Raw genomic sequence first — 20,982 nt, forward strand, 5'->3', positions numbered from 1 at the left:
TTGCAAGGCCTGCGACAGGCTCTGGTTTGAGCCTGTCATTGTCATTGTTGTGATCACTAAGGCAGCATCGCTGTTCGACCATCTTCACAGAGTGGAAGGGGCGGTGATTTTTTTTCTTTGTGGTGCGTGTCTGAGAGCTAACGCGGATAGCCACTATTCTAGTTGCATTAGGCAGACTACAGACGCGCCTTATATATCTAACACTCCTCCGTGTACCCGCGCTCTTGCTCGGGGCGGTGCCGCCGCCTACGAGCAGAAAAGAGAAGTACTGCATTATGACACTAACGCGCACCGACAGTGAACGCTTCGGTGGTCTCAGCACTACGACGCCTCGATGCCAGCATTCGAAGGGACGCTGGCATCAAGAAGCACTACCAACGCCACCTAGGTGGCGTTCACCGTACTCAGCACAGCGGAGCGTGGCCTCCGCAATTAGCTCTGAAAATATTTCTGAAGTTGATCGCGGAGGCTGCAATTACGACGCGCTGTACGCGCTGATTTGACTCGGTGACGATTCAGTTACGTGCTTTGTCTTGCGCGTTGTATTAGTGTGTCAGTTACGTGCTTCGTCTTTCGCGTTGTGCTAGCGTGTGCAGCGTAGTGCAGCTTCCATATGCACGACGGTTGCTCATGGTCATCGACGTTGGTAGTCGTGATGGAGGAGACGTGCCACCAGGCGTCAGCGTGGGTGCATCAACGCCTAAGGGCGCTTTAGCCACAAAACACCAATAGACATTATATATCAATGTGCAATAAACATTACACTACTTCTGTGAAGACACGTTTCACTTTCGTGTTCTATACCGATTCCTATATAAGAGGGATCAACCACATTTTTTTCTTTGTGGTGTGTGTCGGAGAGCGAACGCGGATAGCCACTATTCTAGTTGGCATTATAGACGTGGCGTAATGTGCCGTATATGTCTGCAGCACGGTGAAAGTACTATAGTACCCAGTGCTTGCAGACACATGTATGGTACAGGGTACCCTACACTTGCAGACATTAATATGGTATGCAGTACGTCAGAATTGCGGATACAGGTATAGCATATGGTACCCTAAAATTGCAGAAACTGACATGGAATTTGGTACATTAAAATTGTAGACACTGATATGCTATATGGTATCCTGCATTGGCTGACATTGATATGATAAGGGAACCTATGCTTGCAGACATCGGTATCTATGTGGCATCTCGTGCTTACAGACGAAACGTAACGCACATAACAGCCCGCACTTGCCGACACAGGCATGGTGAAAGGTACTCCAAACTTGAAAACGCTGGTATGGTATATGGTACTCTTCACCACTTTCTTTGCTGGTGTTCTTGACGCTGCCAGAGAAACACGTGTCAAGAAGTCTTGAGAGGTGGATGGTTGCGGCATGAAAGGATGGAATATTTGCGGAAACAATGCAAATTTCGCCACTCCTAGCCACCAAAAGAAAAAAGAAATCTATGAAAGTAAGAAAAAATAAGAGTTAAAAAAGAAAGCAGAATTTTTTTTGTTTTGTTTTAACGATATAACATTTCCGCTGTATTTTGGTAGTTACTGTTCTGGTAATTGCAGAAATCTCCATCGTATCACCACAATGAATTTATATGGTCCGAATTTACTGCACACCGGTGTAACGTGGTGTGTTACAAGATCGGTATGAACGCAACTCTAGCATATGAGCGTTTTGTTCTCACAACCGCAGTTTCGCCATCACGAGAAGAAACTTTGCAGCGGCATGAAATCATGCTGGTCACAATGATTGTCGTCGTACTTTGGAAAACGCTGTTGTGGGAACACCAGAAACCCTCTATTGAAGTGTGAGAAATGAGTTGTCGAGAACGTTTTTTTGTGTAATGCGCTTTCAGTCAGTGTCTCGAAACAAGGCAGATTCTGTCGTACGAGGTGTCGTACATGGAAGGTCCTTTCTTGCGCTTAGAGGGCGCCAACCCACTCAGCGTTCGAAGGCGAGAGAGATGTTTCTATATCATTTTCGCTACCCTCTTTACGGGCGCTCGTTCCTTCTCGCAGCGTAATCCTCTAGAAGATATGTGGACGCGACGCGAGCACCGAACGTCATGTTGGCTTTTTTATTGCGATAGCAATTATATGGACACTTCAACTGGATTTCTGCCGTCGCCGTCGTCATCGCCGTCGCCGTCGCCGTGAGGTTCCCTATAGATAAAATCTTCGCCGTGCGCCGTATGCCCGAGCGGAAGCGTGCGGGGACGCGCGCTATCACGGAGAGCGAACGCACTCAATCACCCACGCGCAAGCAAGGAAGCGGGAAGCCAGCGCCGGAGGGAGCGCGGGGGTGGGGGTGGGGTGGGGGGGGGGGGCGCACATCTACTCTGCCAACAACCGCGCTCGTCGCTCACTCGCCCGCACAGTCTCTTATCTCCACACGGCTCTGACCTTTATGCGCCGTGCATCCGCCGCTCAGTTTCCGTTGAAGCGATAGACCGCACGTACCTTCGCCCGCTGCGCGGCGTATGCGCTCGCTGCCAGCGTTTTGACAGTCGTTGGCTGCAGTCATTCAGTGTGATCTATCCATGTTTGTTTGTGCGCGCTCACACCATGCTTGTTCATTCAGTTAGTAATAGTCGGGCCACATTTTCAACGCACGCTACACATGCAATGCTGCCCAGATCGGCAGTGCAGCACTACAGGTGTGTCCCTTCGCACGCGCTGCCCACGGTAAGCGCTTCTCATCAACACCACCGTTTCACACGCACCTTCTCGTGGTCATCGAGTCTCTCTTCATGTCGGTCTACTTACGCGGCAGCACACCTGCTTACTTAATCAGCTCATGTTTACTACAACTCATTTTGCTACCAAAGCTGCTCACCTTACTTCGTATGACATTGCTGTGTTGCTATCGCATTCATTGCTTCGCCCTTAGGGTGAAACTGTGACATTTTTTTAAACGCCACCCATCCGTGCTTATCAGGACTCCGCATAATATCGCTACAGGTTGTTTTCTGCAGCATGCGCAATGTACAACAGCCTACTCGTGGTGAAATCAATTGATTGCTCACGACAGGCAAGCCAGACGGGCGTGTGGCTGCATGACAAAGGCGTGGTAGCAGACGGGTTGGAACAGATGCTTGAGTGATGTTCTTCGTATGTGGACTAATCGACGCATTTTTACCCTGGGGACGTATTCTGGGATGATCACTTTCGGCGATACCATCGCCTCGACCAGCAGATACAAGCGGATTGGCTGTTTGAGCAAAATCGAATGAGGTGATTGGCTGGTGGAGTACTACGTCACGCGAAGGCGGTAGTATCACCGAAAGTGATCGTCGCAAAATACGTCTGCTTCTGATATCCCATGCATGACACTGTTGGCGTCAGGACGTGTGAAGAAGGCATCCAGAAAACCCTGGAGCATTGTAGGGATGGCTTTTTTCTATAGTACAATGCGACGTCACGCTGCCAAAATAGTCACTTTTGCCGCAGTGTCAACAAGCTCTGTCGTGAGCACAACAAATTGTAGCTAGAGGGCTAGTATAGGTAGCCATCTGCTACCCTCTAGTGGGCACGGGAAGAGCGCCTGTGGCATCATGGCTCATTTTCGCTTCGTGCTTTTTTTGTTACTTCGTGCAGGAAGTGGCTCGTCTCGCTACTTACCCGTGCTGTGACGTGTCACCCAGCATCTATCTGCCCCCTACGGAACGCACTTCGAATCATGCCTTGCCGGAAGATAGCGACTGTGGAAACGAGTCACGCCAAACGGTGACTTTCAAAGATTGCCTTCGGGACACACCGCTCCACTGCACCAGGATAGTCGCATCGACAAAGCAAGCAGTCCCTGTGCAAGCTTTAACCAGCCTCGCAACTTGGCCTCGCTTTAGTGGCCACGGGAAGAGCGCCTGTGACATCATGGCTCATTTTTGCTTCGTGCGTATTTTCTACTTCGTGCAGGTTAGTAGCACATGTTCTCTGTTCGCTAAGCGTACTAATAACATATATATGTTGTTATTCCCGTGCCCCCGCGCACTGTGTGCCGCATATCATGAATATGTTCATGTACTTTGAGAACTGTTGTGTTGTGGGGACGTCAAAAGTAACCCGGGTCCCGACGAGTGGAAAAATGAAGTGCTAACGATATTAAAGGAACTAAAGGCTGAGACGAATAGGTTGTGACAGGGTCAAGCTGAAATTGCGGCCAATGTCGCAACAGCACAGAAATTGTTCGAAGAAAAGTTTGTTTCAATGAACACGCGTATATTGAAAGTTGAGGCCCAATGTGAAAAAAAATTGACGATATGAACAAACGGCTCAATCTTGCACAAGAGGCAGTGAAATGCATAGAACACAAAGGCGATGTTAGCTGCTCACGCCTTGACGACGTCGAAAGACAGGGTTCGTCGTGATAATCTCATTTTTCATGGGTTCGTCGTGATAACCTCATTTTTCAGCAAGGAATCACGGGAACAAACTGAGAAAAAAAATTGTAAGCCAAATTATGCAGCATATCGATCCAAATCTAACTGACGATATAATTGAAGAAGCGCACCGATTGGGTGGTAGCTAGAAAGGAAATAGGTGCAGACCCGTTATTGTCGTTTTAGGTCCCGGCAAAAAGTCCTTTCGCAGCGGTCAAAGTTTAAATGTAGTAATGCTACCGTTACAGATGATTTTTCACTATCCACAAGGCTTGCCCGAAAAAAAAAACTATTTAAATTTGCAAATTTATTGCCCGAGTCGCCAGCCTTCGCGGTTCAGCATGATAACTTGTATGTAGGTGACACCTGTTACAGGCATGATAACGCAAGTGATAGCATGCAGATGAAGCAAACACATAATAAACCTCCTGCTTCAAATGATAGTATCATTCGAAATAAGCTGTCTGGCCGGTACTAGTACTCGCAGCCGCAAAAATCTTCCGCCTTCTGCTCATTCCAAACATTCTCACAAGTAACAATCACCAGGGTGTAGCGATAATTACGTTTTAGTACTTTTAATAATTCCTGTTGTTTTTTCCAACGTATGAAGCGTTATGAAACACCGGAATCGGCTTAACTCTGTTTCCTCGATGAATGCAAATTTAATAATGCTAACCCAGACATGGCTCAACTCAGGTGTGAAAAGTACAGAAATGTTTCAGACCGATAGCACTTTCGACGTGTATCGCGACGATAGTGAAGGTAGGCAGGGTGGTGGCGTGTTGATAGCCATAGCTCAAACAATATCACCCTTTCAAGTTGTGTCCGCTCAAGAAGCGCTATGGGTAGGAATAGCAAGTTAACACACAAAGATTATACTAGGCGTATGCTATCGCCCTCCAAACTATGCGTCGCCATCCGTCGATGAATTGCATGGCCTTCTCGGCGCTGTCGTAACCCTGGTACCCTTCGTCACCTATTCCTATTTTTGGCTATCTGAACTTTCCTGGCATTAGCTGGCACACTTGGTGTACCTTTGCTCCACCCCTTTTCAACACAATCTCAACATTTCTTGGATTTGTGCGATTGTTTTAACTTCACACAGGTTGTTACCAAACCTACGAGAATAACTAAGGAATCAGCTAATACCTTCGACTTGGTTTTACACACCCTGACCTCATATCGCGAATTACCTATCTTCCTGGTCTAAGTGATCATTTGTTGCTACATTTCGACACTACTATGTCATGTTCGCGTGGAACTAAGGAAGACAAATATATCCGGAACTATAGCAAGGCAAATTTTGTGGTTATTAACCCACAAAAGTGTCAGCACTTAGATACTTGTTGCTCCAATTTTGATAAGCGTGGTGCACAAGAAAATTGGGATTACTTCAGAAACCTAGTCTCTTATCTCACTAACGCGCATCAGCCCCTTCGGCGTGCACGAAGCAAAAAAAAAAAAAAAAAAGAAAAGAAATCGCCATGGTATAATACGAATCTCAAACGTTTGTGTAATAAAAAGAAACGGCTTTACTGCATGGCCAAGTTGCAAGCACTTCAGATAGGCCGGGAAGCGTATCACAATGCAGAAGCGGAGTTTACGGAAGCCGTATATGCTGCTAAGAATAATTTTCGTAACCATACATTTCCTGAGCTTTTATCACGGAACCCAAAGCAATATTGGAACTTAATTCTAATGAAAATACCAAACTTTCAATCAACGATGAGTCTGGCGAGCAACTACGAGCATCTAAATATGCACTTTTATTTAGCAATATTTTTCCGCCAATTTCTCTGGAAACACTGCTGTGCCTGTTGACACAGCTGTGTGCCGTGAATATTACCGCATGTTTCCTATTATTTTTGACTCTGCTGGAATTGCGAATTTAATTCTTTAAAAACATCCTCATCATATGGTACTGACAACATTAGCTCAAAGTTTCTCAAACAGATGTGCGCATATTCTTCTGTCTTTTTGCACGATCTTTTCAGTCTCTTGATCAAGGAATCTTGCCGCTCGATTGGAAAATCGGTAAGGTGGTTCCAATACATAAGTCTGGTAATAAACACTGCGCTCTGAACTACCGGCCCATTTCATTAACAAGCAATACGTGTAAACCTATGAAACATATATTGTACCTGCGTCTACCTGAATTTTTAGAATCTAATTCATTTTTTTGTTGCATCGGCCCAACATGGTTTTAGGCGTACATTTTCCTGTGAAAGCCAGTTACTTCTGTTCACTCATCATCTGTATACTATACTTGACAAACACTTCAAGATATACTGTGTTTCTTGAATTTCGTAAAGGCCCTTAAAAAAGTTAATAACGTTTAACTAATGTTTAACTTAGTCTCTCCTCACTCAATCTCGACTATATGTAACATACTGTCTTGGCTCGAATGCTTTCTAACAAACCGCCTCCAGTACGTCACAATTCATGGTCATAACTCACCTGAAATAAATGTAACATTAGGAGTACCACAGGGTTGAGTTTTAGGCCCAATTTTGTTTTATTACATAATAAATTATTTACCTCATTGAGTTTCTTCTTCTGTGTATTTGTATGCCGACTCCTGTGTACTTCACAAGAAAATACGCAACGATGACGATAAAATATCTTGCAGACAGACTTAAATAACATTACAAGTTTGCGCGATAACTGGCTCAGAAATTAAAATCCTAACAAATGTAAACTGTAATGACTGTTTCTCGGCAGTACGATAGCTCCTAAACGTACAAACTAGGTGACATCGAACGTGACCATGTGTCATCATACCGGTACTTGGGGGTTACTATTACCTACAATATAACATAGAATACTCATTAATATCAGTAACAGTGCTAACCGCACGTTGGGATACTTACGACGCAACTTCAATAAAGCCCTACATCCCCTTAAAATCCTTCTATACAAAGCTCTTGCGCGCTTGAACTTAGAATACGCCGCTGCAATCTGGAACCCTCATCCCGCGAATTTAATTATGGGTCTAGAAATAATTCAGAATAACGCCGCACGTTTCATTCTTTCTAACTACCATCGTACATCAAGTATAACAGCAATGAAACAAGCTCTATCACTGCCATTTCTGTCACTGCGTCGTAAGTATTTCCTCCTTTGTCTCTTTCACAAGGTCTTCCATCATTCATCCCTAAGTACCCCGCTTATCACGCCACCCACTTATCGCTCATCACGGATTATCGGTAGACACAAAGTTAGTCATTTTTTTGCAACACAAACACATTTTATTTTTCCTTCGTACTACACACATCTAACGATTGGAACCACCTACCTGAAGACATTGTTTCCATTTCTGATCATAATTTTTTTTTCCATTCTTTATCTGCGCACCTACATTGTGATAGCCCTGCTCAATCATCTCATGTATCTCTCCTCTCCACTCCTTTCTATTTCTTTTCCCATGTGTCACGATGCCTGCAATTTCTTTTGATTTTTCACTTTTTTTCCCTCATTTTTTGCTTTTTTTTCTCCCCTTCCAAAATTTCTCTTAAGTTCATATTTTGCCGCTATTATTATATCACATGCTGTGTTTATTTCTGTTCAGTTCAGTTATATTTTTTAAAACTCCATTCTGCTATATTTCATTTCACTTTTACAATTTGTCGCTAATACCGTATAACGCTGCACGTTTCATTCTGTTCTTTTCTTTGTTCATATGTTGTCACCCACTACCCTCTGCAAAGCTTCGCCGATTGAGGGTATCGAAAATAAATAAATAGGAGCGACGATAGAAAACTGTGTTATCACGCCTAGACGTCGTGGTCTAAACTTTTGTCGTGTTTTCGCTATGTATTTCTTTAATAGAAGTCTGAATTAATGACCTTCTTCTGAATCTGAAAGCGCCGGTAATCCCTTTGGCTAGCACGCTGATAAGATCATGCGCAGGGAGAAGGATAGAGACATCGCTTTTGAAGCATGGTTCAATCTATCAAACTTGCCTTAGCAACTTCAGTAAAGTGCTGAAGCCCCAAGTACTCTGTTATACATGATACTCTGTTGCACTACAGTTCTTCTAGCTGTGAGACACCCGTGAGTTGCAAGGTGTCCTCCAAGAAGTAACGCGGGCCACCCGGCTATTTGTCGTGTCCCGCGCATAGTGTCAGTATTGTGTCGATGGCATCATAATAATGGTGTCAATAATATCGCTAGCACCAGGAAGTGTCTGTAATCAATTGTAACCGAAATTACCATGTCATGCTGTGTTTTGACCTTACAGCACATTTCAACACTAGTACACTGTTGGTGCGCTAAAATCGTCCACTGACCATTCATCACTAGTTTCGATATTCCACTTAGTGCCCGTATTATACTCGTCGATGGGATCAGTAGAGTTAATAGAAGTTGATAACAATGGAAAGCCAGTGGTGTCAATGGTGCTTGAATAAGTTGCGCTGTTTCCATTTGTCTTGTTTTCCCGCATACATCTGGGCTAGTGCTCCTACGCCACAATAAAGCGGTGAATGAACCATGCTTGGTTGTTGTCATGTCCCATTTAGTGTGAGTAGTGCCTATAGCATGAATAGCCTCGATGAAATCTATAGTAGCAGACGATACCTGTGGTAAATGGGGTGGATAGCTTCCCTACAAGAGTCGTGTCCATTTATAGTGTCTTTATTCTTTCCGTATGCGTCTACTCTAGTACACCTCTGCTACGCTAACGCGCTTTCTCTTAATCATGCTTGGCGAACATTTAGAAGAGCTATGAATTGGGCTAGTTGATGTGCATTATTTTTTGCGCTAGGTACAGTAGGACGCAACAGAAATAACAATGAGAAACATAAGCAAACTGTTATTGTCCCTTACGTTCACAACCTCTCACACCGCCTGAAGAAGGCGGCAGAAAGGCACGACGTAAAAGTGCTCTTTTCAGCACCGATCAAGCTAAGAAGGCTTTGCAAGAAAGTGAATTCGCAGAACGAAAAAAGCGCGAGGAACGTGTAACGTAACAGACGCGCAAAAATACGTAGCCTGTGAAAATAACGTCGTGTACAAGATTCCGCTTAAATGCGGCAAGGTATACGTGGGCCAGACGGGTCGCTGTCTCAACGACAGGCTCAGAGAACATTGTCACGCATGCAAGCAAGTAGCCGCATCCAGCCATCTTGCCATGCATCGTAGAACGTGCAAATGCCCAGCTTACTTTGACAAGACGACAGTCGTCACTAAAGAATAAAGATAAAATAACCAGGCAAATCCGAGAGGCTTTAGAAATAGAAGAAAAAGACAACTGCGTGAGCAGCATTTCAATCATGCTAACAAAAGCCGAAGTCACTTACGCAAAGAATGCATACACACAGAGAATGCACCGCTAGAATAACAACAGAAACGCGAGAACGCGATCTGAGAGTATACCTGCTGTAACCATAGTTCACGCAGTCGCAATACGTCATTGTGTGCTTTAAATACTGTGTCATGATTTGACAATAAACCATTTGGTAGTTCGCGCTCCCGTATGCCACTTCGTGTCCACTTCGTATTCAATGTTCGTTTCGTCCCTGTTTAGTTCTACTGTACTTGGCGCAAGAAAAAGACATGCATGGTTCGCGAGTTGTCATGTCCTATTGAATGCCGGCAGTGTCGACAGCACCAATAGTGTCGATAGTACTGATAGTACAATCAATACTATTGGCAATACTGATGCTGTCCACACTTTTCCATCTATGCTATCGATACTATGGCTGCCGTCGATGCCACCGACACCAAGCCTGGCACGAGTAGTCGTCAGGCATGGTCAAGTCGCCAGGCTTACTGATAACACTATTATTGCTATATGTATTCGATATTTAATTAATTATTATTCATTCATTCATTCATTCATTCATTCATTCATTCAGGGGCACCGAAGTGGAGTATTGCTTGAGAGGGGTTACAAAAGGTTACAAAACAATGAGAAGGCGCTAAAATCTTGCGATACATCAATTCACCAAAGTGGAACTTATACCATCATCATCCTATATTTATGCCCACTGCAGGATGAAGGCCTCTCCCTGTGATCTCCAATCACCTCTGTCTTGCGTTAGCTGATCCAACTTACGCCTGCAAATTTCCTAACTTCATGCATCACCCCACCTAGTTTTCTGCCCTCCTCGACTGAGCTTCCCTTCTCATCGTATCCATTCTGTAACTCTAATGGTTCACCGGTTATCCATCGTGCACATTACATAGCCTGCCCAGCTCCATTTCTTCCGCTTAATGTCAACTAGAATATCGGCTATCCCCGTTTGTTCTCTGATCCACACCGCTCTCTTCCTGTCTCTTATTGTTAGACCTAACATTTTTCGTTCCATCGCTCTTTGTGCGGTCCTTAATTGTTCTCGAGCTTCTTTGTTAACCTCCAAGTTTCTTCCCTATATGTTAGCACTGGTAGAATGCAATACTTATACGATAGTTAGTGATAAAGGTCATTTCCAGTTAATACAATTCAGGCTGGAGTAAGAAATTCGTAAATTTACAGGTAATTTATCTTAAAACACTTTCACTTGACATATTCGCATTATCAATTCTTAATCAACATTTAAAATGTGCACTTAAATCTTGTCTAAAATTCACGGGATTAACGTTATTAGCTCTTGTGTCAGGAAGACCATTCCGATATTTAATAGCCTGTGGCAGGGCGGATGAATTAAACGCGTTAGTTTTGCCAAAGAGGCGTTGAACGCTATGTTCATTATGCAGACGTCTTGGTGAACTGGAATGGGCGAGTTAAGGTTACAGAAAACGAATGCTCACTGTGAACTATTTTGTGCAATAAACAAAGTAGGGAAATAGTTCGACGTTTTTCTAAAAAACGGGAGTGTTAGTGCTATCTTGATGCTTGTTATGCTAGAATGTATGCTATAATCTCTGACTATACAACGAGCGGTTCGGTTCTGAATAGCTTCAAGGTGATTGATTAGATAAGTTTCGTAAGGTGACCAAATGGGCGCAGTATATTCAAGTTGAGGGTGGACAAATGTTTGATATGATAGCTTGCGAGTAGTTTGAGGAGCATCGTAAAGATTACGCGTCAGATAGCCGAGTGTATGTGATGCTTTCGCTGTAATTGTGGTGATATGAGTTGACCTTGAAAGAGTTGGTGTAAGATGGACGCCTAGTTACTTATACGAGGATGTGCTAGAAAGAGAACGGTTGTTAAGCGTGTAGTTATATGAAGAATTCCAGCGTTTACGACTGAAGGTAATCAACTTGCATTTTTCTTTATTTAAAGTCATTTGCCGTGAGGACACCAATGGGAGATTTGATCAAGGTCCTGTTGAAGAGTAATGTCAATAAAAATGTCAATAACATTCCCAAGGGCTCGTGTGCGTCCCACTTGCTCGTTAGTTGGTCCTTCCGTACCAGCCTAGGCAAGTGTGCCTCTGCTATGCCGAATCCCTTTATTGGCCGGGTCGTCCTTGCAAAGTAAACACAAAATCCACTTCGTCCTGCAGCGTGTTTTCCTTTTGTGTAGCGACACCTTGTTAGCGAGGGCTTGAGTATCGAACTAAAGAAAACAAGGTTCGGATGGTTCCACAAGCATTCGATATTTTTTTACTGTCTGAAAGAATGAGTGGAGAGGTTGTTTCAAAACGCCTCGTCTCGTTTGATCTTGTTGAGAGCTGTGAAGCTCAAGACGAGAACAGTCGCTGCGCAGAAATCATAAAGCCGGGAGTGCTACGCCGGCTCGTTCACCATGACATCATGGTTAGGAAAGGAGAGTCAGGTCAAGTCGATAAACCGATAGAGGCCAACGTTGGTTAGAGCAAACAAAACAAAGGATTTTTATGAATGAACATGCTTAAAAAAGGCCGGCAGATCCCACGTCCTGTGGGAATCGATGTTATGTTATGCGAAGCGGTGTGCGGGAGCCTACCAAGAAACGACCATGAGAGCACCAAGACGTAGGCGGCCCTTTCATGATCTACATGACACGCATGTCATGACATTCATGTCATGAGTGCCTTAGCTACACCTAAGAGATCTTAAGGCGAAAGCCTTAGTCATGCTCATGACTATGCCCTCGACCATCAACCTTCACTTAGTACCACATCCGAACCTATTCCATTGGTTTTTGACTGTTAATCTTTTTTCGCTGAGTCATTCTCATTTTTGCTACTACCATTATGCTTTAGTGTTTCCTTCACTTAGTGCCCACGTCCGAAGCCATTCCTGCTGGTTTCTGGGTGTTAATCTTTTTCGCTGGGTCATTGTGCATGGCCTACATGACACGCATGTCGTGACATTTATGTAATGACCTATCACTTATGTTCGTCGTACACTCCTGTCATACTATGCCAATTTTGGTACCTACGAAGTTAACGAAATGACCATGAGAGCACCAAGACCTAGGCTGCTGTTTTATGACCTACATGACGCGCATATTATGCATAACATTCATGTCGTGACATATCATTAATGTTCGTCATATACTCTTGTCATAGTATGCCAATTTTGGTACATGCCAAGTTAGCGAAACGACCATGAGAGCACAAAGATGTAGGCGGCTAGATAGATAGATAGATAGATAGATAGATAGATAGATAGATAGATAGATAGATAGATAGATAGATAGATAATAGATAGATAGATAGATAGATAGATAGATAGATAGATAGATAGATAGATAGATAGATAGATAGATAGATAGATACTGCTCAAGTAGCAAATGTTGGCAAAGAAATGCTTCGCGTTTAAAAAAAAAAACGTTTTGCAGTTGTTTGCCAGTGACTGTTTTTTACAACTTGAGTGAGTCATTTGAATAGATTTTTTGGGGCGTGAACTAGTCCTTCTTGTCGAAGGAAAACTAAAGAGACACTGCAAAATACTCTCGATTGGTACAATACGCACTCGCAGGTGTTGCTTGTTTGTGTCTGGCAGAGTTTGACGGTGTTATGGGTTTCTTTGAGCAGATACTAAAGAACAGCAGCTTTCACGTGCGACCTCTTTTCGAGTTTGCGAAAACGCGGGAAGAAAAGAGAGAAAATAACTGACCACGTTAAAGTATTTATTCTGCGCAATGCCGCTGGCGCACAGTCACGTTCAATATTAGCTGCAACACGTTGCCTGTGGTCGAAGAAGCTTGAATATTTAAAGGGAAAATGAGACATCCACCTAATCGTAGGAATTGCTACAACGCAAACTCATACGGCTTCCTCGAAAGAAAAGCCTCGCAGTTGAAGAAAAATTTGTCCTGGTCCGGGACTGGAAACCGGGGCCACCGCCTTTCCAGGGCAGCCGCTCTACCATCTGAGCTAACCAGGCGGCTAGCAGATGGCAGGGGGAAGTTGAATTCCTCAACAACTCGAAGCAAAGGCAAGTGTTTGACAAAATGGTTCAGCGGAAACACGCTAGGTGGAGAGAAGTAATTAAAGGTCCCGGGTTCGAGTCCCGGACAAGGACGATTTTTTTTTTCAACTGCAAGGGTTTTCTTTCGAGGAACCCGTATGGGTTTTCTTTGTAGCAATTGCTACGATTGGGTGGATGTCTCATTTTCCCTTTAATTACTTCTCTCCACCTAGCGGGTTTCCGCTAAACCATTATGTCAAGCCTAAATATTGTGCACGGCGGCTCCGACATACAAAATATTGGAGGACCATTCAAATTTATTAAGCCAATGTTTCGTATACCGGTGCCACCGTGCAGTGTCTGAGTACTATTTATAAAGCGAACCATGGCGTAGCTCCTATTCAACGTGATTATGCTTTCTTTAACAATCGCCTCTTCATGTGCACGCTGATGTAATTGTCCTGCCAATGCACATATATTACACGCCTTGCTGAAGCCTTTGTGTTTTCTGCTGGTATGCTGCCGCCATGTAACATGCCCTTGGCGAATGACAAATTTTGCCTACAAGATACGGGCGCGCACCTTAGTATTTCTTTCTGTAAAATTTTTTACCTTGATTACACCTATTACACACTATGGGCTTCAGACACGTTAAGACGAACTAGTAAAGGCATTACGTAAAATTTGCTACCACCAGGAAAACTTTGATTGATTGCACATCTCGGAAGCACACATGACACACACTTGGCTTCAGATAAAAGGCGCCGTGAACAAATGCGAATATTAGGTAGAACTAGCTATCGCAAGTAAAACAATTTCAACGACGATTACGATATTACCTAATGGGAAATTTGATCGCAGCCCTATACGTGTTTTCATGTGGCGATATATTGGCAGGTGCGGACAATCTGTCTCGTGCGGCATGTTCCAAACGGAGCGAAGTGTGACGCGACTACCTCGCTAATCGAGAGATCGTGAGAGGCAGTGCATGGGTGACACGTGGGCGCGATTCACAGCAACCGTCGCAGACAGACCTCTACTCATGCAGCACTTTGTTTTCAAACAGACAATGCGCGCTACTCTGGCGCCATCTCGTAGCCATCGTCGCCGCACACCCCGTCTTGCACAGAGCACTCTGGGGCCACAGTAAGTATGAGGTGGTGCGTGGAATCTTGAAAGGAGTAATGGTACCAGCGCTAACATCCGCAAATGCCATTCTATGCTTAAAATCGGGTATCTTGTCGGGTTTCGAAGTTAACCAAAGATCAGTAGGCCGGTTGGCTTTGGGAGCCCACGGTAATACCACAAATGAGGCAGTGCAGGGTGACATGGGTTGGTTCTCTTTTTAAGTAAGAGAAGCACAGAGCAAAATTAGTTTTGAAGAAAGGCTCAGGAACATGGATGAAAATAAATGGGCGGCTAAAGTGCACAAGTATCTCTACATGAAAAGCGTGAACACAGAATGGAGGAAGAGGTCAAGGAAGTTGGCAACCAAGTACAGGATAATCGAAACTGTAAATAGACAACCAGGGGTCATCAGAAAGAAAGTGAGAGAAATAGAGACCGTGAATTGGATGCAAAGAATGGAAACGAAAAGGACAATGGAGATTTACAAGAATGAGAAGAAAGAAATTAGAAGGGAAAATCTGTACGATAACACAAAGGGCAGTGCCTTGCTGTTTGAGGCTCGAGCCGGTTGCCTAAAGACAAAAACATACCGGAGCAAATATTCGGAACTAGATGAGGCATGTGTATGCTGCAGTAAAGATAGAGAGACCACTCAGCACATCCTAATGGAATGCGACGGGATCCACCCAGCGAGAACCATAGGTAACGTGCAACTCCCAGAAGCGTCTGGGTTTAATGTGGAAGGAAACATCAGCAGATCGGCCGTAGAGATAAGCAAGAGACTATTAGAGTACTGGTGAAAAAAAAGCCGGGAAAAGATGGATACGACCTGATCTCTTAAAATCATAGGTAGCGGTACAAGGCAAATTTTTGAAAAAAAAAATAAAGAATAATGAGAGATATACAAAAATGCTAGATAAAGAACATGTTGATATACCTGATTAAATGAAGCACGCTAGGTGACTATTTGTCGCCGCCCCGTTTCAAACGGGATGCCAATAGATCCATCATCATCATCATCATCATGCACGGCACTGCACTCTTCTTCTCACGCTTTCGCCATACTCACCTTCTCCGCTTTCCTCCTCGCGCTCTGTTCGCTATCGCCGCGCTTCATATCCCACGGAGCTCCACGCTCGCCTCCATCCTTCGCTGTGCTCGTTCGCTCGGTTACGAGGTACGACAGTGCCGACGCCGACGCTCGCCGAAGGAACAGGCGCCTAAAAGCTGCGCTCTGAAACTAGCCTATTCGAAGTGTCTAAATTTAAGCTTACACTGTACGCGATCAGGTTGAAAGCAACTAGCTGTTACTCCAAGCTCCGGCAGGCTTAAATCAACTAGCTGTTACTCCGAGCACCGGCGCTTGGTTTCTCGAGGGTCCGGAGCCGATAGTACTCACTGCAGACGGCGTGCGTGGCCTCGTACTCGTCAGACATGTCCGGACAGTGCGTCGCGCCATCGCATACGAGCTTGTTCCAGATGCAATTGTTGTCCTTGCACTGGAACTGGTCTCCGTAGGGGCAGCTGGTCCAGTTTCCTGAAGTGAAAACAGACTATGAGCAAGCTCTGGCTTTTTTTTCTAGGTCACCCTGAAGACAGCACGAGAAATCTCACAAGTGACGAGACGGCAAACGACGCACACATGAGAAGGTGACACTTATTAGTAAGTTCAAGAGAAAAAATTTATGCAGGAAGTTTACAAATTCGTAACTTTGCACCAAAAAGCAGATACTCGGTGATGTATACTCTATCTGTTAGAGCATCTAAAGCGGACAAGGTCGATACAATAATCTACAGGCTACTTTAAAATTGTTAGTGTACGCAATTTTGTCCGCAATAGATGTAATATTAGGTGCAGTATATAAAATTGTGGTGTATTTTCTGACGGCCGCGTTACGGAGTTGTAAAAATGAGACGTGAGCTTGCTTTTTAAATTAAATTTTCATGAATATTCCTCAAATTGATAGCTTAAATAAAAAAAATCACTGTCTTGAGTCATTGGATTTTAACTTCGTTTTAATGCAACAAGCTTCCTGAAAAGACGTACCATGGTTGCTGAGGTAAAAAATGTTTTTGTTCCCATGTATTTAGATAGGAACCCCCGCGATAAAGCTTCATCTTAAATATATTTCTGGAAGCACGTCGCAATCTTTGTAGTAAAAATTTTAAGCCTGTAGCATGAAATTTTAGGTCGGGTCAGGTCACTCATGGTATGTATAAACAAATTATTGCGCTACCTATATTGAGCTCTTATAGGTGACCTTTTACATCACCAAATGAACTTAAATATCTGTTAGAAGTACATGTGCTGGCCGTTATTGAGTTCAGCACTATTTGATGCAAGAGAGAACAGTCATTACCAGCAATGATACAGAGAAGCTGAAGTTATCATCAAACGTGGTAGTGACGCTTTTGAAATATCATCCTTCTGCTTTAGTTTCCGTACAAAACTGACATTTTTATGTTACTATTTATTGCAACCAGAGGGCTCAAGTTACATTCAGTACTACGTTCGAGCTTTTTAAGATTTTTGTGACATTCTTATCGGGATTCTTAAATAAGTGTAAATTTGTTTCATTCTTGACTGAATTCATATCTGTAGAGACTAGCCCAGGCTACCGATACCGATAGATAGTTCATGCCTTCACACTTTTATACCTAGTTCGCTTATACGTACCTTAATGGGTTGCCTTGCCGATAGATAGTTGATGCTTTGGCTTAACGATATAGTCGGGTTACCTCATCTTGCCTTATACCTTATTGGGTTGCCTTGAATTAACGATATCATCGGGTTACCTTATCAATTAATTGTTGGTGCTCTTTTCTGCTTCACTTCTGCGGGGTACTTCCATGCGTTATCCTCGTCTACTTTGCGGGCTTCACTTACTCTGGCTGTGGGCTAACAGAACAATGTAGGTAGACGGAATCATTTATACAGCGTGGTGAAACAAGACCAGTGACTATAGTACGGTCTAGAATCAGGGCACCTGGTTTCGCAAGTAGAGCACGAGCGAGGCTACAACGGGAAAGCGCCCTTTTCTTCCTTTGTTTTCTTTTCCTGGTCGCAGAGGCCATAGTCCGCATTACAGAGGCCATGCCAGATGTCGTTTCTCAAGAAAATGTCCGGATTAAGCAGATTATACTGGCCCAAACCGACGTCTCACATGCATGATCGGTAATGTGTGTTAATTCGTGGTCGAAACCCTTCGCAAAGTTATCTGCGAACTTCAAGGGGAATTTGTAACGTCAAATTCGCATTTTCCCCCTAATATCTTATTTCGAAGCATTTTCTGCCTCATTCTTGGCACATTCCGGTGGCCATGTAGGCTACTGTCTCGCCTCGCCTTAATAAAAAGAAAATAATGCGTGACAAATGATGAAATCTGACCTCTGCCGTCGAGCACAGCAGTCCGGTGATTTAACCACTAGGCCATGATCCCGCTTTTAATCACTTTATTGCCTTCATTGTGCAAAAGAAATATTCCATCATAAATTAGCCCCACAAACATACGAGATGACGTCACGCACCGTATTCTGTAACGCGTCGGTTTTCGAAGAATTCGCTTTGCGAACAGCGATTGGTCGCCGCCTGGGTGACGCCATCGCCTCGGCGCGCGCACGCATATTATGATGACGTCACGCAAATGTCAATCATTAGAAAACCGAATTGTCGTCTGCTACGAAGCAAAGTAGCGTGATGTGCTTCGGTGTGATTCGAAGGCGCCGTGTGCATAGCCTGTGCGTGCCGTGTGCACAGGCGACATCGGCGTTGCTATCAAAATGACGGTGATGGTGATCCCTGTGGCATTTGCGTTAGTGCTTGTAGCAATCATCCGTGACAGACGACTACCTCGACATCGAAAAGACGCGTTTGAGATGACAGACGAAGAATTGAGGAGGCACTAATTTTTATTTACCAAGAAGCGTTCTTAATTTGCCATATTTTTCTTTGGTTTGTGACGTTCTCTTCCCTGAAAAAAAAACACATGCGTGCCGATTGGCCTCTGTCCGTCACGTTCTAATTACGTCAGGAGACCGCCCAAACGCGACGCACCGCCAAACTGAATTCTTAGGCAGAATCCAGCTTATGGAGATTGTACACCTTCTCTAATATCAACACTTTCAATAAAGTATCGCCTATAGCATTGTGCTTGTATATCACATAAATCACTAGACCACCATCACATGCATACTTCGCTCGTTCCAAAGGCAACCATCTCCTTGAAACACTTCGTGCGTGCGCCACCTGCCGCTTTCTCGTCTTCCTCCCTTGTGACAGCTCGCGCTTTGAGGCGCCATGCTAAACTGCACTATATCCGCGTAGAGCCACATTTCCGCAGTATTTTCCTCGTAGCTGGTTACGTTACGCGACAACTGTGTGGCATTGTACCAACTTGATTTTCCGATTACGATCCGATGCTGTGTATGAAAGAAACGAATGAAGAAAGCCACCAGGCAGCGAGGAGCTCAAGGAACACCACCGAAAGGTTTCACCATGCAGGTAGATGTTGAACTTGAGGTGGTAGCCCACGATGCTCTTCTCGTCCCGGTCGCCGACAACGAGCCGGATCCTGGTCAACGCGTGGGTCGACTCGTACGGGCTCAGGTGGTGCCTGGCCGTCAGCTTCTTCTCCACGCACGTAGTCTCCACCAGGGTCGTGTCGCGCGTCTGCTCCGTGGAATCGTTGCGTGCCTGAATAAGCCTCGTCGCTGCGAGCGAGAGCCCGCTTTACTGTGAAGCCCGTAATAGTCAACTGACTTCACGTGTGGCCTTACGATGGGCGAAACATGTACAGTCGTCATCAAAATGAAAGAGAAGAACGTAATCTTTTTCGAACTCACGTAGGGGCTAAACACATACCCTTCATAAATGTGTTCAATGAGAGAAACATTTGGACAGGAAAACTAGACGGACAGGAAGACTTACTAGATTTGGACCCATGCATTACGAGTTATTTTATTCTGAAAAAAAAATTGCTGTTCCCGTTCATATCGATGACGACTGTACGTACGACAACAGCCCGACAGGTTCCAAGAAGTTCCCAAAAGGTGGCATTGTGTTCACGTTTCAAAAGCTGAAACCGTCTTTTCGTGACGTCGTCCTAAGGATTGGGGTTTCAACGCAATCGTTGACACCAATACCTTGATCTGGCCTACAACCTGTATAGGCGCACTGAAAATCTCGGCCATGCAGTGTGAAGCAAATTTCTTAAGGGTCCAAACGTGCTCCACTTTTTTGAGTAGCCATCTTTCCAAAATGCTGTTCGATGGACTACACGACTTGATCGTACATGTACTGTCTTTTTAGTCGCAAAATTTATGCGCAGAAAAACAGTCGCAACACGACAGCAAAACAGTTACCGACAGGCTTTAGCATCGGAGAAGCCCTCTGTCTGACGCGTGCGTCATTCGACAGATCAGTTTTGACATCAGTGGCTCAACGTTTAGCACGGGTATTTACTGAGGACGTGGTCGGGGGTTTGGTTTCCGGTCACAGCGGCAACATCAACATGAAAACAGAATGCAAAATAAGCAAGAAAAAGCTCGCATGCCGATTAGGAAGCATGTTTAGAATTGCATTTGGTCGATTTGGTCGAATTGCATTTGGTCAAGACTAACAAATTCTTCTTTCCAAACCAGCACGGATTCAGGAAGGGCATGTCGTGCGAAACGCAGCTAGTGGAATTCACCACTGGCCTTCATTCCAACATGAACAATTGCCGACAGACCGATTTCATATTTCTCGATTTTGCCAAAGCTTTCGATCATGTCGCCCATTGCCGCCTTATTTCCAAACTATCTGCCCTTCGATTAGATTCTCTCAATTTATCATTGCTTCGGAATTTCCTTTCACGTCGCAAGCAGTTCGCGATTGCTAATAATACTTCCTCTCACTCTTCCTATGTCTTTTCTGGCGTTCCACAGGGCAGCGTTCTAGGCCCCCTTCTCTTCCTGATCTATATAAATGACCTGCCAAATAACATATCATCAAGTATTAGAATCTTTGCTGATGACTGCATGTTATACAGAGCAATAAACAGTCCCGACGACCACCTGATCCTTCAAGACGATCTCAACACTATCTCAATCTGGTGTAGCACCTGGCTCATGACCCTAAATACTAACAAATGTAAAATTATTTCTTTCTGACGTAAGCGTGACGTTCCCATTTTTCTTACCGC

At 44.4% G+C, this 20,982-nt stretch overlaps 1 protein-coding gene across 1 annotated transcript in view; it reads right to left on the bottom strand.

Annotated features, from left to right (window-relative positions):
* The window catches only part of LOC125939899 (low-density lipoprotein receptor-related protein 10-like), a 62,800-nt gene extending 42,222 nt beyond the window's left edge, over positions 1 to 20,578 (bottom strand). The window contains exons 1-3 of the mRNA XM_049655422.1: positions 20,491 to 20,578; positions 19,295 to 19,510; positions 16,200 to 16,337 (exon numbers count right to left, since the gene is read on the bottom strand). Coding sequence (XP_049511379.1) covers positions 16,200 to 16,337; positions 19,295 to 19,510; positions 20,491 to 20,578 — 442 coding nt within the window. The remainder of the gene's footprint in view (positions 1 to 16,199; positions 16,338 to 19,294; positions 19,511 to 20,490) is intronic.
* Between the last annotated feature and the right edge of the window lie 404 nt (positions 20,579 to 20,982).

This window comes from Dermacentor silvarum, chromosome 9 (genome assembly GCF_013339745.2).
Source record: "Dermacentor silvarum isolate Dsil-2018 chromosome 9, BIME_Dsil_1.4, whole genome shotgun sequence".
In the NCBI taxonomy this organism is placed as follows: Eukaryota; Metazoa; Arthropoda; class Arachnida; order Ixodida; family Ixodidae; genus Dermacentor; species Dermacentor silvarum.